This window comes from Quercus robur, chromosome 6 (assembly GCF_932294415.1).
Source record: "Quercus robur chromosome 6, dhQueRobu3.1, whole genome shotgun sequence".
NCBI lineage: Eukaryota > Viridiplantae > Streptophyta > Magnoliopsida > Fagales > Fagaceae > Quercus > Quercus robur.
In genome coordinates, this window is record NC_065539.1 from 11,526,134 (window position 1) to 11,549,008 (window position 22,875).

At 37.2% G+C, this 22,875-nt stretch overlaps 2 protein-coding genes across 4 annotated transcripts; one reads left to right on the plus strand and one right to left on the minus strand.

Moving 5' to 3' along the window:
• Window positions 1-3,785: 3,785 nt before the first annotated feature.
• LOC126732751 (uncharacterized) lies at window positions 3,786-7,258 on the minus strand. The gene is made up of 7 exons (XM_050435746.1): window positions 7,086-7,258; window positions 6,919-6,967; window positions 6,663-6,800; window positions 5,306-5,539; window positions 4,484-4,523; window positions 4,300-4,397; window positions 3,786-4,000 (listed from the first exon to the last, which is right to left on the minus strand). The coding sequence occupies exons 1-7, from the start codon at window positions 7,142-7,144 to the stop codon at window positions 3,983-3,985; spliced, it is 636 nt and encodes a 211-aa protein (XP_050291703.1). The 5' UTR covers window positions 7,145-7,258; the 3' UTR covers window positions 3,786-3,982.
• Window positions 7,259-11,702: 4,444 nt separating this feature from the next.
• LOC126732752 (uncharacterized) lies at window positions 11,703-21,901 on the plus strand. Of its 3 annotated transcripts, none has more exons than XM_050435747.1 (8): window positions 11,703-11,923; window positions 12,110-17,478; window positions 17,562-17,815; window positions 17,899-18,046; window positions 18,944-19,142; window positions 19,230-19,562; window positions 19,683-20,380; window positions 20,792-21,901. In XM_050435747.1, the coding sequence occupies exons 2-8, from the start codon at window positions 12,310-12,312 to the stop codon at window positions 21,470-21,472; spliced, it is 7,482 nt and encodes a 2,493-aa protein (XP_050291704.1). In that variant the 5' UTR covers window positions 11,703-11,923; window positions 12,110-12,309; the 3' UTR covers window positions 21,473-21,901. The 3 variants fall into 3 exon arrangements, with proteins under 3 accessions (XP_050291704.1, XP_050291705.1, XP_050291707.1); XM_050435748.1 differs by having other exon boundaries at window positions 12,177-17,478; XM_050435750.1 differs by having other exon boundaries at window positions 11,705-11,923; window positions 20,816-21,901.
• The last annotated feature ends 974 nt before the right edge of the window (window positions 21,902-22,875 follow it).

Genomic DNA, 22,875 nt, shown 5'->3' on the forward strand with positions numbered 1-22,875 from the left:
AATGGATAATAGGGTAATGCTGTATCCAACCCATTTATGACCCAACCCAAAACCTATCCAAATGATAAATTTGACCCACTTCCACATGTCATTAGGGTTTTTGAAATAGATTAATTTTATCAATTAATTTTTTAAATAAATAAATAAACGGTAGAGAGTACAATTATACTTTAAAAAAAAATTGAAAATTGTAAATAAAGTAAAAGAAAATATAAACTGAAATTTTAAACAAAAACAATAAGACCCTTAGTAATCAACCTCAACCGGATTGTTTGCTAGGTGCTCACTGCTCAGAGACATTTTTTGTACGAAAGATATTGCACTAATATTGGGCTGACCTATTTGTCATCAAAGGAATTGGGTGAGCCATCTGTACCTCATGGACGGCCCATTTCTTGTCATGATTGGGCTCCTTTAGGAACCATTAGAGCTTGAGTAGCTAGCCCCTTTTAGTGATCAATTGTTGTCTAAGTGTAAACCCACCTCTCTCTTTGCCCCCGGTCCCTCTCCCTATAGATTTCACGGATTGAGGCTAATACACCAAGCAATTACCACATGGATGTAGAGTTAATAAGGCAAAATAAATAAATAAGTTTTATTATTATTTTTTAAAATTTACATCATTAATTTTTACATCTCACATGGATGTGGTAATTGCATGGTACAATAACCCTAACTATTGCACCAGATTCAAATATGAATTTCATTGAGTTCATTTAAAGTTAACCACCATTTTCTCAATCTAATCCACACAAAGTGCAAGGATTCCCTATGCTGGGGTGACATTGGAAATGGGGAGTTTAGCTTTCAAAGTGCTTACAAGTTACAACCTTGCAAATCATGAGCTTGTCTCCTATTTGAACCCCATCAATCTTAGTTGGGTTTGGAATAATATTCCAGTTGTGGTAAAAGTTATGTATGTAGAAGAACTAATAAACTTAAGACTCATAGATCTTTGACGGGGAACCAAAACTCTTTAGGTTGATATAAACTTAAGTAATTTTTTATGAGGGACCCAAGAATGCAAGCTAGCTCATATATTCAATGTTTGAAATTCATGATTGAGTGTGGTATTTATAAAAGAGAAAGTATTACATTCTCTTTCATTTTTCCAAGGTGTGACTCTCAGTCTTTCTCACAAAAGAAGTCTCACAAAAGATGAAATCAAGAACTAGCAACATCTCTCCTCTAAGCTTCCAAAACAATTGGGATAAAGAGGAATTATTACAACATAAAAATAACCTAGCATGGGCTACAAACTTGGTTAAAGCATGTGCTACCATAACAATTATCAAACGGTGACTAAATTCCCTAGAATCGTTACAAAGGGTTAAAATTGCCTAAGACACAAATCAACCGAATCTCCATTTAAAGCATCAATACATATTTTAGCAGCCCCTTTCACAATGATTCTCTAAGATTGTTCCAACTTTGCCGATTGTACTGCCCATTAAATTCTTGTTGCTTCTGCCACAATTGGTTCCTTGTTTGAACTTCCTTGGTCCATGCTTTCAAGATATCACCTTGTTATCTCAAGCTACCATAGCTATGGTTGCTAAATCCTTTGACAATGCTGCATCTACATGCATTTTCACTGTCTCAGGTGGAGGCCTTGACCACAGCATTGCTTCCTTAACTTCATGCTAAGAGTCGTCACGTATTCATTAAACCTGTACTCCAATGCCTTGATTGTTGTAACAATATTCATCTTAAACCTGTACTCCAATGCCTTGATTGTTGTAACAATATTCATCTTATACCCACCGAGTTCTACATGGTTTTGTAGGTTCCATACAGCTTCTAAGGTAAGAGCTATTTGTAGTGAGCTCTGTTCTTGTAGTAGCTTTGACGAAAGGCTTGTATTGTTCACATTGGCAAGTGGATCTATAACCAACTTTGCAATGTCTTCATTGTAGGTGATCAAAATCAGGTCTAAAATGCAGACCCCAGTTACATCCAAACTGTATTGTTCTAGCAACATGGCATTTGATGAACTTGCGGATACTAGATTCCGAGTCTTCATGACACAAGGTGCAACTTGTATCAATTTAAACTATTCCCTTTTAAGTTGAATAAATTACTTTTATTCATTGTCGTCTATAAAATTGATGTTTAACTGTTAAGTCCAGTAAAATCACATTGCTTCACGTGTGAATAGTGTTTGTTTTAAAAAGGACAATCGTCAAAATGACCAATTTGATAGGAATATTATATTTAAAGGCTAAAATGACAAAAAAAAAAAAGTCCAATAAAATCACATTGCATCAAATAGGTGAATAGTGTTAGTTTTCAAATACTAAAAAGGATAAGGGAAACAATGACCAATTTGATAGGAATATTATATTTAAAGGCTAAAATGACAAAAAAAAAAAAGTCCAATAAAATCACATTGCATCAAATATGTGAATAGTGTTAGTTTTCAAATACTAAAAAGGATAAGGGAAACAATGACCAATTTGATAGGAATATTAAATTTAAAGGCTAAATGACAAAAAAAAGGGGTTTAGAGACAAAAATGATAATTTATGTAAACTTAAAGGATGTTACTTTGGATGTTAGGTTAAAATTTTTTTACCCAACAAACAAAAGTTATCACTTCTGGTATTCTTATTTTTACTTTTATAGTAGATTGATTTTAGTTCTACTTAGGGTCTGTTTGAGATTCACTTACTTTGCTGAAATTAAAAAAATTTTGTTGAAAGTACTGTAGATAAAAATAAAAGTTAGCTGAAATAGTATAGTGAGACCTATAAATAGTACCGAAAAGTGCAGTGAGACCTATGAATAATAGCAAAAATAAGCTGAATAGTAAAATAAGTTGGCAAAATTAATCATGCCAAACAAACACTTAGGGTCTATTTGGGATCCGCTTATTTTGCTGAAACTAAAAACTTTTTGCTGAAAGTAATATAAATAAAGGTAAAAGTTAGCTGAAATAGTACAGGACCTATGAATAGTATCAAAAAGTGTAGTGGAACTCATGAATAGTAGTAAAAATAAGCTGAATAGTAAAATAAGCTGGCCTTTTAAGTTGGAGCCAAACACACTAGATTCTAAAAAGAATCCCTCCAAACATCTAACTTGGAGTTAACTCCATAGTCTAATCAACTAAAAAAGCGATATAATTCGATACTAAGTACACCATTTTAGATACTAAGTACATACTTCACCCAAAATATAAAAAAAGACTGCCCTTAAAAACAATACAGTCTTTTCTTTATTGGTAAATTACACACATGAAAAGGATTTTAAACCCATTACCTCACCCTCTACCTATTCTAAAATCTAAAGGGAGGGAAAAAAAAAAAAAAAAAAAAAAAAAAAACTGCCTTTTGAGCCATAGTTCATTGGTTCTAAAGAAATCAATAAGCTATAAAACAATTACTCAAATTTTACAGAGACTAAAGTCTGATTTTCCTTCAATTTTACTAATCATCTCCTTGGGGAATAACTTTTTTCCCTCAAATATTCCACGAGTCAGAGCAGGTTTTCAGTTCAAATTTTCCATTGCTTCTCCATCAAAATTAAATTATTATATTTGAATTTTATCCTAAACAAATCGAGCTAAGTTAATTCCATTATTCTTTTTCAACATGAAGCATATTCATTGTCATGGTTGCCACTAGAAGCCTATGTGCCACCACCAGCTTCCAAGAGCAAGTGCCACCAAGATAACCACAACAACACCAAAGCTTTAATTCTAAAATCTGGGTTGACTATGGATCCTTAAACTAATTGAGGTTAACATCTATTTCTAAATTAGAACAGGGCATCCAGCAGCCAAATTCAGTTTAATTTCTTTTCTTTCCTTGCAAAATTCTGGATAGACGAAATAGATCATTTAACTTAAAGGTACAAATAACTCGTATATATATTTTTTTAAGCTGAACAATTCAGACAAGAAAAAATAAAATAAAAATTTGAGAGTACAAAGAATCAAGTCCTCTTACAGGTTTCTGGCATTGCAAAGGACCAAACCTCTTCACAAAATCTCAGAGATCTGCAGCAGACCACATTTCAAAATCATCTCATACCCAAAAACAAAAAGAAATATCAGATGACATTACTTCAGTGAGAATAAAAAGGATTTCAAAGTCCAAACACGGGACATAAATATAGTCCAGCCAATTGAAATGTTGTTTATTTACATTTTTAATTATATTTTAAAAATTAAGGGTAACTCCTCACCACCCATCAGTTGCAGCTGATTGGGCTTAGATTCACTTTTATCAAAAGCCATGTCACCATTGTATCTTCTAAGACATAATTATGGGAAGACAAAGTAAGCAAGGAACTTACATTTATGGGCATTTCAGCTATGACTAGACTACTGCTTTCTTCGACGCTTTTGAGAGTGACCACTTCGCCCCCAACAACCATATTGATTACAATCCCATCTGCAGATATTTATATGAAGTTATAATGAGCATGCAAAAATCATCCCAACTTTACTAGTAAAATGTTATGGCATAGGTGAAAGAACCTGCTGCCAAACAAGTTGCCATGCGCCTCATATATATTTCCTGCAAGCCAGTACAGACACTATGAAAAATAAGAAAGGGTACAAGGGATACATATCAGATAGAATTAAAAAAATAAAATGAATGCACATGAAACAAAGATATGTCAGAATATAGAATCTCATTCTTTAATGACTCTGAGAATGATGGCTCTGAAACCACCTTTGGCTAGGTACAAAATACAGGGAATTAGTACAAGTCTTTTACTCTTTTGTATTGAAAATCAAATAGCCAACAAAATTGAGGTTCTTCTTTCTATGTTTGACTGTGTTCGTTATAAAAGCAAATGACAAGATATTATGTTGTTCTCAGCTAGTCTACAGACACCCTTGAAAGACCTCTCAAGGCACCACATGGAAAGAAGGATTTTGGATGCTTATGGTGTCTAGGACAATATATCTGATCTAAGCTAATGAATCAATTTTTATGATACTAATATCCTTTAAAAATCAATCCCAGCCAATTGGAAGATCAAGAGAGAAAAACTAAACACAGAAGATTCCGGCCTTCTGGAGGCTGTAGTCTTGGGTACTCAACATGCAATTACACAATAAGAATAAGGTGTAGCAATCTGTTGACAAAGAGCTCTGTAGGATCATTGCAAGGTAAAACAAGCTCAAAATTTAATTTCACAATAATATAATGCGACTTCTTTCATACTAAGAGAGAGAGTTAGGATTTTATGTGAGAGTGAGGAAAACCAACAAGAGTTAAATACACAATTCTAAAAATGAAGGCGTGGAATTGTCCCACATATCAAATCATGAAGAAAGGATGGACTGCACCTTCTTTGTTGGCAACTCATAATTTATCAGAACACGAGCAGAAATGGCTGATTCCCCACAAGCAAGAAATGGGAGGCAAGCATCAGTCACAACTACCATATGAGATTTTTGTTCATCTTTTCCAACTTCACTGTCCTCTCCTGGTTGGGCACTGATATTCTGGTTCCAGTTCATTGTGGCTTGCCGAAATTTGTCCAAAACTAGAGCACGTTCTGCCTCCGCAAGGTCACTGTACTGGCATACATAAAACAAAATGTATGCTATCTTAGAAAACATTCAAAGTTTTAGCAAAATCTAATGAAATGAATACCTCAAAAGAGAATATTATCTCCCCCCCCCCCCCCCCAACAAGGGAATATAATGGAAAGTCAATAGAGATAGTTATGATTTACGAATGTATTGAATAACAAATTGTCAAATAAGTAAATTCAGTATTTACAATGGGAAATATCCCTGAAAGTAATATTTCAATTGTTTGCAAAAATACTTGCCCTACTTAAAAAAAAATGAAACCGCCATGGTCAGCCGAACATGAAATACAAATAAACTAAACAACATTTGACACAAGCAGCAAAATAAGAGAGCATACTAACATCATAAAATGACTTCATAACATCTATAAAGAGACTAATTCACATTGTCAAGCTCAACCACAAGTTTATACTGATATCACATTCTGTTCATTTAAAAATTTCAAAAAAAGTAATTTATGAGCTCCTAACCGACAACAAAGACAACAACAACACATGAATTATGGTTACAATTGCAAAGACACCTCTCAATTATTATTACTTTCCAAGTTACACTGAACGGTTTTATCAAAGCGACACTGCTGATCCAGATTGCATAACTCAACAAGCAGGAAATTTCATATCAAAACTATTTAACAAGGCAAATTAGAATTCTACAATGGCCGATCTACCTGACAAGATTCAATGACTACGGAACAAATTAAAAAAAAAAAATACTTGATCTCAATCTGTACACTAAGAAAACCCCAAAAGTATGTGTTTTTCTTTTTTGGGTGAAAACATCGAGAACCCTTATAAAATAAGAGCCCTTTGCACTTGCCTTTAGCCAGTAGAACCAATGGCCATACTTTATACCACTCGGATTCCAAGAGCAAGGACGTTCCAAAGGACTCTCAACTTAATTTGGTATAAATACAAAGCCCATAAGTAACCATAATGTGTTAATCAAAGCAAAATTCACTACTAAAAAAAGTAGTATTTTACAAGCCACAAGCACAATTGGACTACATGCATTGAATGGCATTGGATTCCAGAAAACAAATTAATTTATGAATTGCAAAAAAATTATCAGTGCAATTTGAGAAGAAGTGTGAGAGAAAGAATACCAGAGAGGTCAAAAAAATGTAAGGGAGGTTAGAAACGGCGGAGCAAACGGCGTCAAGCTCGTCCCTTGAGCTGCAGCACACCACCATTGGGAGGCACGAACGCCGTCCCGCCACGCCCAACAAATCCACTAACGTCTCCTGCCAATTATACATACATACATACATACATACTATGATTTATTTATTTTTTAATTAAAAAAAAAAAAGAGAAATTGAGAAATTAAGATTTAAAATAAACAAATAAAGTAAAAAGTACCATCTTGAATTGGAGCCTGTCCACGGCAACATAGAAATGGCGTTGTTGACTGCAAGGGACCCAAAAACAAAAATAAAAAAAAAACTTTTTGAAATTATTAGAATTTCAAGTAATAAAAAATAAAAAAGAAGAGGGAGAGGAAATTAGAAGGAGAATAAAAAAAGTACGTGAAATGGGAAGTGGGGTGAGAAGGAGGAGAGGGAGCTTCGCTTGCTTCAATGGCCATTCTTCCACTCCCAATAACTCAACTGAGCTGTGACTCTCTCTTCCCTTTGTTTTAGTATATGATATATATTCGTGTTTCTTTATGGTTTCTACGGCGTCGTTTCGAAGCCAATCTTTCTTGGCTTTGCGTTCTTAATGGGTCTTTTTATAATTTAATTATTAAAGCATATTCTATTACATTCCCTAAAAATATTTCTTTTTTTTTTTTTTTTTTTTTTTTTTTAAGAAAGACCGAAAATATTTGTCTGTCCCTTTTCTTTATCTTGTCAATCTAATCATAGACAAACTCACTTAGTTAGTGTCTTAGAGATGACAAAATGCTTATGTTCATGCAAATTGCACTTTACTTCTAAGAATGGATGAAGTGATGATAGGACACCTATAATTCAATCTCATCCCAGCCATTATCATTCTTAATAAATGACATATTCTATTCTCAGTAATAATTATATTATACTTTTTTTTTTCTCAGTAATAATTATATTATACATTTTTTTTTTGTTAGATAAGGCTAGCTTAATATGGTTTTATGCTTAATGCAACAACTCTAAGTAATGTCTCTTTATATTTAAATTATAAATTAAATAATATTTAATTAAATTTATATTTAATATAATTTTTTTTATTGAAAAATCATTATTCTTGCTTTATTATATGCAAAATTACTAATAAAATTTTCATATTTAAGTTTTGCAAACATCTCCTTTTCAATTGAGAAGGATTAATCTTCTAAATCTTCTTGTAATATAATCAATTCTACGCAAGATTTTATTAATTTTAATTTTGAAAAACTTATCTTCACACAATCAAATGTAACAAGCATCGTTGGTAAAATTTTGTAACCAATATATGTATTTGGGGAAAACAAATTATAGTCTATTTATATAATCAAAAAATTGTTATCAAATGTTTGATCACTATTGTGATAATTTTCATTACCATATTATCTTCTAACTCCTTTTGGTGATTTTTTTTTCATATGTGAAATTTTTTATAATCTAAAATCATTAAATTTTTTTATATTTATTGTAACAAATTTATAAAAAATTAAGCCTCATATTTGCATATAAATTTTATGTAAAATAATTTATGATTGTACTTTTTTTTTTAGAAAGTTCTAGTTTTAATTAAGTTAGGTTTCGGGGTGAAAGAAAAAGAAAAAATGTACCATTTTTTATTTTATAGAGTTAGAATTATCTAAGAGATATATAAAACTAAAGCTTTGACTTTATTTATTTATTTATTTTTTTTTATGCTGACACGTTAGCTTCTTTTATGTAGATATGATAGTATTTTAACTTATAACCGTTCACTTCATAAAGATTTTTTTTTTTTCATTATTAGGCAAACACAGCAATCAATTTTAAGTGTGTCAGGGACGTTTTTGTGACAAGGGCCGAAAATGCGAGAATGGCCTAAATCTCCCCTTGGGTTCTTTAGAAGTGTTTATTTGTGAAGAATCAAGCCCAAAATTCCAAATGTATAATGTACAAAAGGCTAATGGTGCTTTGACAAGAGAAAATCAAAATGCTAATAATGAAAGTGCAGAAAAAGCATAAAAACATAACAGATCTAAAACTTCGACCCACAGTCACATAGAAGAAGAAATTGAGGAAGGTCGTGAGGAAGAGAGGGAAGGTTCCCCTGTACCCATATTTCCACCTCTAAGGTTCAGAATTGTGAGAATGTCTCTTGGTTAAGTAGGTTTTTGCTCTCAAGTGTCAGCTCTATAAGGAAAACATGGTTTAACAGGTCTGAAACTTCGATCCACAGTCACACAGAAAAGGAAATTGAGGGAGGTCATGAGGAAGAGAGGGAAGGTTCCCCTGTACCCATATTTCCACCCTCAAGCTTTGGAATTGTGAGATTGTTGACTGGCTGAATGAGTTTTTGCTCTGAAGTTTCAAGTCTTTAGGTAGAACGTGGCCTCTCCCTTTTAAATCTGATTGGGGCCTTTTGTATTGAACTTGGGGTGCTTTAAGCAACTGGTTTTTGAGTAGTGTATCCCCTATGATATTATTTTGGTGTTTTGGCTTGGGTTACTTTTGTTTAGGGAAGAGTTTGGTATGCTTTTAGCATGATTTTGGAAATAAAATGGATTTTCTTTAACTGGTCTCCTTTGGTCAGAAATTTCAGACCATTGGAAGGGTCACCTAAGTGAGGGCTAGCAGATGGAGTTGGCCAATGGGAGCAAACTATGTTTAAAGGAAAAAAATGGTTTGGGCAGAAACTTTGGGCCACAGTCACACAAAGCATAAAAATTGTTTTGGGGTAGGAATTTTGGATACAAGACCTCCTTCATGAGCCTGAGGTGCTACCAGTGTCCTTTGCCCACTTGGTAGCACGCATGGGCTGGGCTCATGCAAAAGGTCCGAAAGGAACTGACCCATATCCTCCAAACCACACTTCCTCAATTTCCCCAAAAAGTCGCATGGGCTTGGGCCATGCTTAAAAGAATAAAATAAAACATAATACATGAATTGGGCTTGTAAAAATGTGTCGCGAAAATGGGTATTAACAAAGTGTAAGCAGAGTTCAAACCCTAAATTCGTTATTCAATAATAAGAGACTTTTATTGGATGAACTAACTGAAATTCACTACACCATCTATTAGAAATTTAGAATATCGCCAAATCATATATTTTTTTAATAATAAAATAAATAATTTTATACACAAACAAAATCATAATAAATACATATTAATAACCACCATAATCATCAAATTATATAGAAAAAATAAATTAAAGAGAATATCGTATTTTACTTAATTTTCTTGTGAATTGTAAGAATTACTAACTAGTTTTATATTAAACGGGGTAATAGGGAGCTTTAAGCTTAGGAATTAGCAGATCTTGAGAAGGAAATAAGGTTTGAACCTACTATACTTCATGCACTATAGAGGACACACAATACCATTCGACCATCTCTCACAGGCTAACAATAATTATTTTATGCATTATATACATGTAGTATATAGTATACCTCTTATAATGTATGGATCTTACCTAACTAGAACTTACATTTTTTTTCACTCTCAAAAAAAAAAAAAAAAAAAAAACTTACATTTTTTTTTTTTTTTTTTTGCTGAGAACTAGAACTTCCATATTATGAAAGACATGTTGAGCATATCCAATGAAAGGATACTTTCCAGAAAGTTGCAACTAAGAAGTTGAAATAATCTTTAGATATAAGGTATTATTTACATCAATGAGAAATAATGATATAATAATTTATAATGGTTTTGTTTCATTGCCAACCCAGGTATTTAAATTATGTGCAAGAGATATGCTTATTAGGTTGAAATTATTTCTCAAAAAAAAAAAAAGTGTTAAAAATAAGATTACAATTCAGTTTTTGTACCTATATATATATATATATATTTATTTATTTAGTTTTGTAAATTAATTTTGGCATCACATTGTTTTTCCAATTTTTGTATTATTTATATAATTATATTACGTGGTTAACAATTTGATAGCGTGACACATTTGACATGATGTTACATAAACAACTTTAAAAGTAGCATGTGTTTTTTGTTTTTTTGTTTAAAAAAAAAAAAAAAGCATATGTTCGGTTGCATTTTTTGTTAATAATTTTATTATGGTCTTTTGGTTAAGATTAGGCAAATTAATTTAGCATGGTTGTTGGTTTTTCCCATAAAGGGGGAACAAAAAGAAGAGTTATGTATTTTTGTGGCACATATTGCCTACTTTTGCAATGGGAGTGTTTGAATTTTTCTTGGGGGGAGAATGTTTGGATTTGCTTAACCCAAGTAGGATGGAATCTTCTCCCATTTAAAAGCTAAAATTTCCTCTAATTTCCATTAAAATGTGAGATATATGGCATTTGTTTGATTCTGTATCTTACACATGGATTAAAATATGAGAGTTCATTTCCCAATGGGGATGTTTAAAAGGGAATTGTTAGGTCTTCATAGTATTCCGCTCATTTGACCTTTTATTTTACTTTTTAATTATTATTTTTCAATCTCTTTATTCTTCTCCAACCCTTCCCATCACCTTTTACTTTACAAGTAATACTAATAAATTGTAATAATAGGAATATAAACTCTCAAAAAACAAGGACACTTTAGAAAATACATTATAGCTATACTTTTTATTTTTAAAATCTGAATTATAGTTCTTATACTTAACTTTGTGCCAAACACCAAAAAAAAAAAAAGCTTTGGAAATGCGACAAAGATTTTATTTTATTTTGGGTACATCAGGTGAGTTTTGGATTTATTATTATTATTATTATTTTTAGAAAACTTTTAGTTTTGGATTTATTCATTTTAAGTATATGTAGTTTTATAAACTTATAGTAAGTAAACAAATAAAATATCAGCATAAAACGACTCTATAAAAGCATACAAAATCAAGTGACTAACAACTTTTTTCTATATCTCCAAACAAAAGTCTTTTGCAGAATCGGTGGGTAAAAATAGTCCAGGGGTATAGGTGAAATGATATTTTTGCTTTAAGTGACATAAAACCAGAGAGAAGTAAAAAGAGCATAGAATTAATTTTGGGAGGGGAATAAATAAAAATACATAGAAATAGAGAGTAAACAAACACGAAAGACAAGAAAACAGTTTCCTTACTTTCCTCTCGTGTTTCAGCTCATTTCTCGATCTCTCTCTCCGGTTACAGTAGGGCTTCTTCTTCTTCTTCTTCTTCTTCTATCTGACGCTCTCTTCTCTCTCTCTCTCTCTCTCTCATCTTCGATTCTTCGCGGCGCACGATAACCACCGCCGTCCTTAACTTACGCCCCCCCGGAGGTAAGCTCATTATCCTACGCCCACTTCCTATTTAATTTCGGTTCTCTCTAAACCTAAATCATCGAAACCCTAAATATATTCCATATTTATTTCATCACTGTTTTTATTTACTGGTAATTAATCAAACTCTGAACTCGATCGTAGCTCTAAATTTTGGTTTTTTTTTTTTTTTTTTTGTTTGATCAGGGTTAGAGGGAGACTCTAGGGTTTGTTTTGATTGGATCACTGATATATATATTTTTTATACTGTAAGATCTGTGAGAAGGAATAGTAATCAGCGAGTCCATTATTTGTTGGTGGAGGTGAAAACTAGGGTTAGGGTTTTTGATGCTTTTGGCGGGGATCAGAATCCGCCAAACGGGTTACGTTTCGGGTCGGACCGTGAGATGGCCAATCCCGGAGTCGGTACCAAGTTTGTGTCTGTGAATCTGAACAAATCGTATGGGCAAAACCCTCACAATCGTCATCACCACAACCATCACTCGTCTAATGGGAGCTTGTATGGATCGAATCGGACGAGACCCGGTGGACATGTCGTCGGCGGCGGTGGTGGAGGAGGAGGAGGAGGAGGAATGGTGGTCCTTTCTAGGCCTCGAAGCTCGCAGAAGGTTGGGCCGAAGCTTTCTGTTCCACCCCCCTTGAACTTGCCCTCCTTGCGAAAAGAACACGAGAGATTTGATCCGTTGGGATCAGGGGGAGGGCCTGCCAATGGGGTTTCGGGAAGTGGGCCGAGGCCAAGTTCGTCTGGGGTGGGGTGGACGAAGCCCGGCACGATTGCTTTGCAAGAGAAAGAAGTGTCAAGTGATCATGGGAATGGAACTGATGGAATTGACCAGGGTTTGCTTAATGTTGACGGGGCAAGTAAGGGGAGCAGTGTTTATTTGCCGCCTTCAGCTAGGTCAGGTATGGTGGGACCCTCTGCTTCTGCTTCAGCTCGAGCTCAACCACCAGTGGTGGAGAAAGCTGTGGTTTTGAGGGGTGAGGATTTTCCTTCTTTGCAGGCTTCTTTGCCTTCCACGGTAGGGCCTGTGCAGAAGCAAAAAGATGGATTGAATCAGAAACAGAAGCAAGTAGTTGGCGAGGAGTCTCCCATTGAAGAGAGTGATGGTTCGCGTTTGAGCTCTCTTGTTGATATGCGGCCTCAAATGCAGTCGTCCCGTTATGCTGTTGGCAATGGTTTGATTGGTAATGGTGGTGAAAGTCACAGTTTCAGTGGTTCTCGGACATTGGAGCAGGCCCGGAAGAAGGAAGAGTATTTTCCAGGTCCACTGCCACTTGTTCGGTTGAATCCTAGATCAGATTGGGCTGATGATGAGCGTGACACGAGTTTTGGTTTAATAGAACGGGGCAGAGACCATGGGTTTTCTAAGAGCGAAGCTTATTGGGAAAGAGATTTTGATATGCCCAGGGTTAGTGTTTTACCACACAAGCCGGTTCATAATCATTTTGACAGGTGGGGTCAGCGGGACAATGAAGCTGGAAAGGTTTCTTCCAGTGAAGTCCCTAAAGTGGACTCTTATGGCAGAGATTCTAGAATGCCTAGTGGAGAAGGGCGAGAAGGAAACTCATGGAGAAATGGCCCTCTTCCAAAAGATGGAGTTGGTGTTTCAGAAGTTGAAAGTGATAGAAATGGTATCCGTGCAAGGTCGTCTAGCCTACATAGAGAAACAATAAAGGAGAATAAGTACAGTCCATCGCCATTTCGTGAAAATACTAATGATGATATTGGAAGGAGAGATATCGGTTATGGACAGGGAGGCAGACAACCATGGAGCAACACAGCAGATCTATATAGCAGCCGGGGGGCTGAAAGGAATACACGAGATCGGTACAGCAACGAACAACACAACAGATACAGGGGTGATGCTTTGCTGAATAACTCAGCATCAAAATCCTCATATTCTTTGGGTGGTAAAGGGCTTCCTGTTAATGATCCGCTACTCAATTTTGGTAGGGAGAAACGTTCATTCTCAAAGAGTGAAAAACCATATTTAGAAGACTTTGGAGCTACTGGTTATGATGGAGGGGATCCCTTCTCTGGGGGCCTTGTTGGGGTGGTTAAGAGGAAGAAAGATGTGCCTAAACAGACTGATTTTCATGATCCTGTTAGGGAATCTTTTGAGGCTGAACTTGAGAGAGTTCAGAAGATGCAAGAAGAGGAGAGGCAGCGCATCATTGAAGAGCAAGAAAGAACTTTGGAGCTAGCTCGAAGAGAAGAGGAGGAGAGAGTGCGGTTGGCTAGGGAACAGGAAGAAAGGCAGAGAAGATTGGAAGAGGAAGCCAGAGAGGCAGCATGGAGAGCAGAACAAGAACAGGTGGAAGCTTTGCAAAGAGCTGAAGAACTGAGGATAGCTAGGGAAGAGGAGAAACGAAGGATTCAAATGGAGGAAGAGAGGAGAAAACAGGCTGCTAAGCAAAAGCTCTTAGAATTGGAGGAAAGGATGGCAAAGAGACAGTCTGAAGTATCGAAGGTGGGTAGCAATTCTCCAACTGCTGCAGATGAGAAAATGTCTGGCATGTTAAAAGAGAAAGATGCCTCTAGGGTGGCAGACTTGGGTGATTGGGAAGATGGTGAAAGAATGGTGGAGAGGATCACCACTTCAGCATCTTCTGATTCATCCACTCTTAATAGGTCCTTTGAGGTTGGTTCTAGGCCTCACTTTTCTGGTGATTCTTCCACCTTTATGGACAGAGGAAAACCTGTTAATTCATGGAGAAGAGATGTGTATGAGAATGGGAGCAGCCCAAACTTCCTTATCCAAGACCAGGAGAATGGTCACCATAGTCCCAGGAGAGATGCATCTGTTGGTCGGAGATCATTTTCTAGAAAAGAGTTCTATGGAGGAGCTGGGCTTATGTCTTCTAGGACTAATCATAGAGGTGGTGTTCCAGAGCCTCATGTGGATGATTTCTCTCATCTGAGAGGGCAGAGGTGGAACCTTTCTGGGGATGGGGATCATTATGGAAGAAACACAGAGGTTGACTCTGAATATCAAGAGAATCTTGTTGAAAAATTTGGTGATGTTGGATGGGGCCAAGGTCGTCTTCGTGGTAACCCTTATCCTCAATATTCTGAACGATTGTATCCAAATGCTGAGGCAGATGGGCCTTATTCCTTTGGGAGGTCAAGGTATTCCATGAGGCAGCCTCGTGTTCTTCCCCCTCCATCACTAGCTCCTGTGCACAAGACCACCTACAGGGTTGAGAATGAACGTCCCGGTCCTTCTACTTTTCTGGAAGATGAGATGCAGTACAATCATGCAGCACGAAGTGAACCTAACATGCAGATTGGGTATAGTGATGGTTGTCAAGAGAATCTTGGACAGCCTGAATTAATTAATGTTCAGCAACAGAATACTGAGAACCAGGAGCAAAAGCTGGATGATAACGCTACACTGAGGTGTGATTCACAGTCTTCACTCTCTGTTTCAAGCCCTCCTAATTCTCCAACTCATCTGTCTCATGATGATTTGGATGAATCTGGAGATTCTGCAGTGGTATCAGCTGCTGGAGAAGGCAAAGATGTTTCTCTGTCAGAACAGGAGAGTGAGCCTGTTGCCTTACCCACCAAAGCTGAGAATGAGAATATGATGATTGCCTCAAGTGCTGGTTCTACAGGTGATGATGAAGAATGGACCATAGAGAATGATGAACATTTGCAGGAGCAAGAAGAATATGATGAGGATGAAGATGGATACCAGGAGGAAGATGAAGTACATGAAGGAGATGATGATAATATTGACCTGGACCCGAAGTTTGAAGATATGCATCTTGAGGAGAAAGGGTCATCTCACATGATGGAAAATTTGGTTTTAGGCTTCAATGAGGGTGTTGAAGTTGGGATGCCAAATGATGAGTTTGAAAAAACTTCTAGGAATGAAGAAAGTGTTTTTGTAATACCACAGAGATCCACGGGCTCTGTTGAAGAATCTGGATCTTTTGATGGAAGTTGCTGTGATAGACTAGCCCTTCAACCTGTGGATGTTAATCCTCCAGTGAGCATTGATGATTCTTCCAGAATGTTCCAGGAAACTGAGAAGGCAATGCAGGATTTGGTTATTCAGCCAAATAATGCACCTCATTCGTCAGCAGCATCTGAGATTATAGATGATGTGGCGGCTTCTAGTAGCTCTGGTATGTCTGCTCACCATCCTGCCCCTTCTTCAATCAAGTTGGCCTCACATTCTTCGTCTGGTCAGACTGTCATGTCTACTGTACCTGCTGTATCGGGTCAAGCTGAGGTGCCTGTTAAACTTCAATTTGGGCTGTTTTCTGGTCCTTCCCTGATACCATCTCCTGTTCCAGCCATACAGATTGGCTCAATTCAGATGCCTCTTCATCTGCATCCGCAGGTTGGCACATCCCTTACCCACATGCACCCATCTCAGCCTCCTATCTTCCAGTTTGGTCAGCTTAGGTATACATCTCCTATATCTCAGGGAGTACTGCCATTGGCTCCTCAATCCATGTCATTTGTTCCACCCAATGTTCCAGCCAATTTTCCTGTAAATCAAAACCCAGGAGGTTCTCTGCCAATTCAACCTGTTCAAGACACTTCTGTTTATAATCTTATGAAGAATGATGCTACATCTCTTTCGATGGATAACCAACCAGGTCTTGTTTCAAGGCACTTAGATCTATCCCAAGGGAGTTTATCAAAAGCGGGAAATTCGTTGCCTGCAAGAGAAAATTATGGAAACACTGGTAAGATGCAGCAGGGTCAAGCAGAGACTTCTCATTTTGGTGATAATCACAATGCTAGGTCTGAATCAAGTTATCAGGTGGAAGATCAAGGGCATCATAATTCTGTTGTGAAGAATTATAATTCCTTATCCAACAGGAGAGAATTAGAAAGGCAGCCTCAACATTGGACAGCGTCATCTCAGCTAAAAGAAAAAGATTTAAGTGGGTCAAAGCCTCAAGGACCAATTTCTGGTGGCAGAGGGAAAAGATATGTCTTCACTGTGAAAAATTCTGGCTCAAATCCACCTCCTGATGCTTCTCGCACAGACTCTGGTGGATTCCAAAGGAGGCCCCGACGTAATATTCCCCGCACTGAGTTTCGAGTTCGAGAAAGTGCTGATAAGCGGCAATCAACTGCTTTGGTTTCATCTAACCACATTGGGATGGATGAGAAGTCGAATACCAATGGAAAGGGTACAGAAATCTCAACTAGAAGTGTATCTAGGAAGGCTGTTGGGCCAAATAAGCAATTGAAACAGACACTAGTATCAGAAAGCTTGAGCTCAGGTCCATCTAGTTCACGGGATATGGATTCTGGAAGCAGAGCTGATAAGGGATCGGGAAAGGAAGCCTTGACAAAAAGTCAGAACATCCTACACTCAGGAGAGGGAAACCTTAAAAGGAATATTTGTTCTGAAGAGGATGTTGATGCTTCTTTGCAAAGTGGCATTGTGCGTGTTTTTGAGCAACCTGGCATAGAAGCTCCTAGTGATGAAGATGACTTCATTGAGGTGAGGTCAAAGAGGCAAATGCTGAATGACCGGCGTGAACAAAGAGAGAAAGAAATCAAGGCGAAGTCTCGGGGCTTGAAGGTTTAATTGCACTTTCATTTTCTATCTGTTCTCTTTTTTGCATTGCATGACTGTCATGTTTACTTATGTGTTCTCTTTGCCAGATGCTGCGTAAACCTCGTTCTACTTCACAGAGCACAATTGTCCCAGCCAAATCAAGTAAAATTTCTGCATCAATAAGTGGAGAAGCATCAAAGAGCCTTCGGCCTGACTTTGTTTCCTCTGAGGGACGTGGCTTAGCAAACATTGAGGTATCAGCTGGATATAACACTGCCATAGTCTCACAACCATTGGCTCCAATTGGGACTCCTGCTGTGAAAACTGATTCCCAAGCTGAAATGAGATCCCAGTCTATCAGGTATCTGGTTTTTTGAAAAAAATTTATGCTGCCAAGAGAATCTGAACAGAAACATGGAAATCTCTTGTTTCTTTCTTTAACAGGCCCCTACAAACTAGCTCCATTCCTGTAGTAAATGGTGGTGGAAAAAGCATTGGACCAGGACTGATATTTGAGAACAAAAATAAGGTCCCTGATAATGTTCAAACAGCATCTTTGGGGTCTTGGGGTAATTCACGGATTAATCAACAGGTATGCATCTTTACTACTGACCATTGTACTGTTCTAGCATTCAAATCCTAGCATCTCTAATGTTCATAGTCAACTCTACTCTTTGCATGTATGTTAATATCTTTCTTTATCTGAATTCAATCAATCTTGAGTAGAAAATTCCTCAAAAGAAAAAAAAAATCACTAGATTAGAAAATAATTGGAGTTCTTCTATGTGAGGGTTCTGGAATACTCTTTGTTCATACTATTAAAATTCCTGACATCCTTACTCTGAACTGTACCGTGCTCTTTGCTGTTACCATTTGATGTTTCTTAAGTGAGGGCTCAGCTTGCTCAAGGTTATCTATTGGGAGTAAGACTTTGTGAAATTATCTTGTGTTTGGAAAAAATTGTGTTACATTAGTATGGACTTTTTTTGCTCAAAGAAAATATTTTGGACCTGGGTTAGCTGGCTATTTAATGGAATGTACGGTTTTGCATATATTCTGTATATATTGTGTGCTGCATGAGTTTTTTCTTGTGATATATGGTTGCCAGAACGTGAGACTGATCATTTGACACTATTTGGGGCACCTAATGTAAGGTTTTGCATATACTTTGTAGATATTGTGTGTTGCTTGAGTTCTGTGTATGTGTGTAATGGATCTCTGTTAGTGAAAAGTTATTCATTGAAAGTTCTGTAGACTGGCAACTGACTACTGATTGTGAGAATCAACATAAGTCAATATAGCATGGGTTGTATCAGTATTTTTTTTGGGTGTGTGTGGTCCGTTTTTTGAGAAGGGGGGGAAGTATTATTGAACCTTCGTGTAATCACACGGATTTATTTCTAGCTGGTTATACTTGTATCTGGTGTCATGTTTCGTAATAATTTGCTCATTATATCTCATGAGAATCTGAAACTGACTTATCTGGCAGGTTATGACCCTAACACAGACCCAACTTGATGAGGCTATGAAACCTGAACAATTTGATTCTCATGCTTCTGTTGGAGATCATAATAGCTCGGTTAGTGAGCCCACTATGCCGTCATCATCCATCTTGACAAAGGACAAGTCATTTTCTTCTGCTGCGAGCCCAATCAATTCCCTGCTTGCTGGGGAGAAAATCCAATTTGGTGAGCACATACTCTTGCAAACTTGAGAATATTCTTGGAATTGCAATTCTCCCACTTTCTAAAAGGAGATTATCTCTTTGAATTCAGGTGCAGTCACATCTCCAACAATTCTCCCTCCTAGCAGCCGTGCTGTTTCCCTTGGGATTGGTCCTCCGGGTCCATGTCGGTCAGACATCCAAATTCCTCACAATCTTCCTGGAGCTGAGAATGATTGTAGTCTTTTCTTTGAAAAAGAGAAACATACCCCTGAATCATGTGCTCACTTAGAGGATTGTGAAGCTGAAGCTGAAGCAGCTGCTTCAGCTGTTGCTGTTGCAGCCATCAGTAATGATGAGATCGTTGGAAATGGACTGGGCACTTGCTCTACCTCTGTGCCTGATACCAAAAATTTCGGACCAGATATTGATGGCATAGCAGCAGGTATTTTTTTTTCTCTCTCTCTCTCTCTCCCTCCCCCCCCCTCTTCCCCTTTCCCTCTATTGTAGTGTTAACATGGCTTATGCCATATTGAAGTGTATTTTTAATCATTGGCTGGTGTAGGAGGGGAGCAGCAATTAGCAAGTCAATCAAGGGCTGAAGAGTCTCTAAGTGTTGCTCTTCCTGCTGATCTCTCTGTCGAGACACCACCAATTTCCTTGTGGCCACCCTTACCAAGCCCACAGAATTCCTCAAGTCAGATGTTTTCACATTTTCCCGGAGGACCACCTTCTCATTTTCCCTTTTATGAGATGAACCATATGCTAGGGGGTCCTATCTTTGCTGCTTTTGGACCACATGATGAATCTTCATCTACCACTCAATCACAGTCCCAGAAGAGTAATGCATCAGCTACAGGGCCACTTGGGACCTGGCAACAATGCCATTCTGGTGTAGATTCATTCTATGGTCCCCCAGCAGGATTTACTGGCCCCTTCATCAGTCCTGGAGGCATACCAGGGGTTCAAGGCCCTCCACACATGTTTGTCTATAACCATTTTGCACCAGTTGGCCAATTTGGACAAGTTGGCATGAGTTTCATGGGTGCCACGTATATCCCATCTGGCAAGCAACCTGACTGGAAGCACAATCCTACATCGTCTGGTATGAGTGTGGGTGAGGGGGACATAAACAATTTGAATATGGCTTCTGCACAGCGCAATCCTTCCAACATGCCAGCTCCAATCCAGCATCTTGCCCCTGGGTCACCTCTCCTGCCAATGCCTTCTCCGATGGCCATGTTTGATGTTTCTCCTTTTCAGGTAAATGATTGGAATTGTGGTTCTGAAACTGTGTATGAGTATGAATGGCAGAATGAAAGCCCCTCAGTTCTCCCCCCCACCCCCTAACCAAAAAAGAAAAAAAAAAAAAAAAAAACCCTCCAATCCAGCAGTATAATTCTTGAATAGGTACATACCCTACCTTTGGTAGCCCTCCTACCCTTTTTCATTGAGCCCAAAAAAAAAAAAAAAAAAAAAAAAAAAAAAAAAATCTTGTATGGGTAGAAGACGTATAAGCAATGCCATTTTTGCTAGATTTGTCATATGTAAAACTTGTAAGTTGATAGGCACGATTTGGTGCAAGAAGATGGGTAAAAAAAGGAGGATTTTATATATTTTGCTATCTTGTTTTTTAATAGCCACTGCTACTTTCCTTTCTGGCATTACTAACAGTTTGGTGAAAATCACTGTGCCCAGTCTTCTCCGGACTTGTCAGTCCAAGCTCGTTGGCAGCGCATTCCTGCTTCTTCTCTTCAGTCTGTTCCTCCAATAATGCCATTGCAAAAACCGGTAGAAGGTGTACCTACTTCTCAATTTAACCATGGGCTTCCTGTTAACCAGACCTTCACTGCAAATAGATTCCATGACTCTAGAACTTCAACACCATCTGACAGCAACCGAAATTTCCCTGTGGCAACTGATGCAACTGTCACCCAATTGCCAGATGAACTAGGGTTAGTAGACCCATCAAGCTCCACTAGCACTGGGGCCCCAGCACAGGCTGTGGTCACTCATAGCTCATCTATAAGCACCATGGCAGATGCTGGCAAGACTGATGTTCAGCCTGGCAGTGGCAGCAACAGCAGTGGCCAGAACACAAGCTCCACTTATAAGTCTCAGTCGTCTCACCACAAGAATACGTCTGCCCACCCATACAGTCATTCCTCAGGGTACAATTATCAAAGAGGTGGGGTTTCTCAGAAGAATAGTTCAGGGACAGAATGGTCACATCGCCGAATGGGGTTTCAAGGAAGGAACCAGTCTTTGGGTCCAGAAAAAAGCTTTCCGTCCTCGAAGATGAAGCAAATTTATGTGGCTAAACAGACTACAAGTGGGACATCAACAATGTCATGAGCATAAAAGATTTGAAGCATTTCTCAGAATGAAAATTTTGATTTACTTTTTTCAGCAACTATTGTATTGGTAGCGTCCAATTAGTGTTGAGATGTGGCTTTTTGTTCACTAGAATCTATAGATCTATATGGTGGTTTTCCAATTGAAGGTTGCAGAACTGGGTGGTAAATACCTAGTTTTAAACTTGTAGGTGTTTCAGTTAGGACGGGATAAGTACAGTGTTGTATTTGTTGATAGGCACTGTTAGCAGCTTGGTTCCTAACAGTAAGTCATGCTCCATCATGTATGTTGGCTGCAAACCACATTATCAATATCTTGGGATTGATGTATTAAATTTTTATTAATGATCCAATGTAATACTTTTTGTTTGTTAGTAATGATAAACTCAGGCTATTTTGGGAGGCTTGCCTCCCATTGATTTTCCTTTCACCTTTTTCGGTCTTACTCCTTTTGTTCTGTTTTCGTATGTGAGGAGAAATTAGATTTTGGATCAGCATATCCAGAGATGATGAGGATGATCTGTTATTGTACTTTTCGCACTAACATTGGCAGCTCAAATTTTAGGCATAATAAGAGCATCTCTTGCAGATTTTTCAAATTTTTGTATTTGAAGAATGAACAGTGGCATTTAGTTTTTACCTACTTATTTTTTTAAATACACTTTCTAACAGATTCGTTATCTCATACTCTATTTCATTTAAATATTAATTTTTCATTCATTGTTTTTTTTTTTAATCATCATTTATTCTTTTTTAACAACTATATTTTTCAATCAGAAGTGTTATGTTCACAACATTTTACGTAATACTTTCACAACAAAATTTATGTAGAAAGTTGTTACTAGTTCTAATTTGAACTCACTACTGAAATTATTTTTTTACTCTCCAATATTAACTAATAACAATATGTTACTTAAAATTTATTATAAAAATATTGTGGTAGTATTTTTCAATTAGGATTTTTTATTTTTTTATATTATTTCTCTCTTTCATTTCATTTTCATCCATACACGTTTTATTTTTTTTCTTTTTTTTCTCCTCCACACAAGTGTCCAGTGTCCACTCCTATCTCTATCTCCCTTCTTTTATTTTCTTTTTCACCTTAAGAACGTTCCAGCAACCACATTTACTTCACATGAGAGAGAGAGAGAGAGAGAGAGAGAGAGAGTCATGCTCGTCTGCCGCCCCACCGCCGGTGGAGATCGAGGTTGCCGAAAGGACAAAGCCGGTGGAGATCGGCGTTCACCATGCAGCACTACCACGTCCGTCGCCCCACCGCCACTCATCCTCCTCCCCACCACCAGGCTGGGTCAAATCGGCTTGTTATTTTCTCTCTTTTTTTTTTCTTCATATTTGCTTGTTCTTATTCAACTTTATTTTAAGAATTGGATTTTATTTTATGTT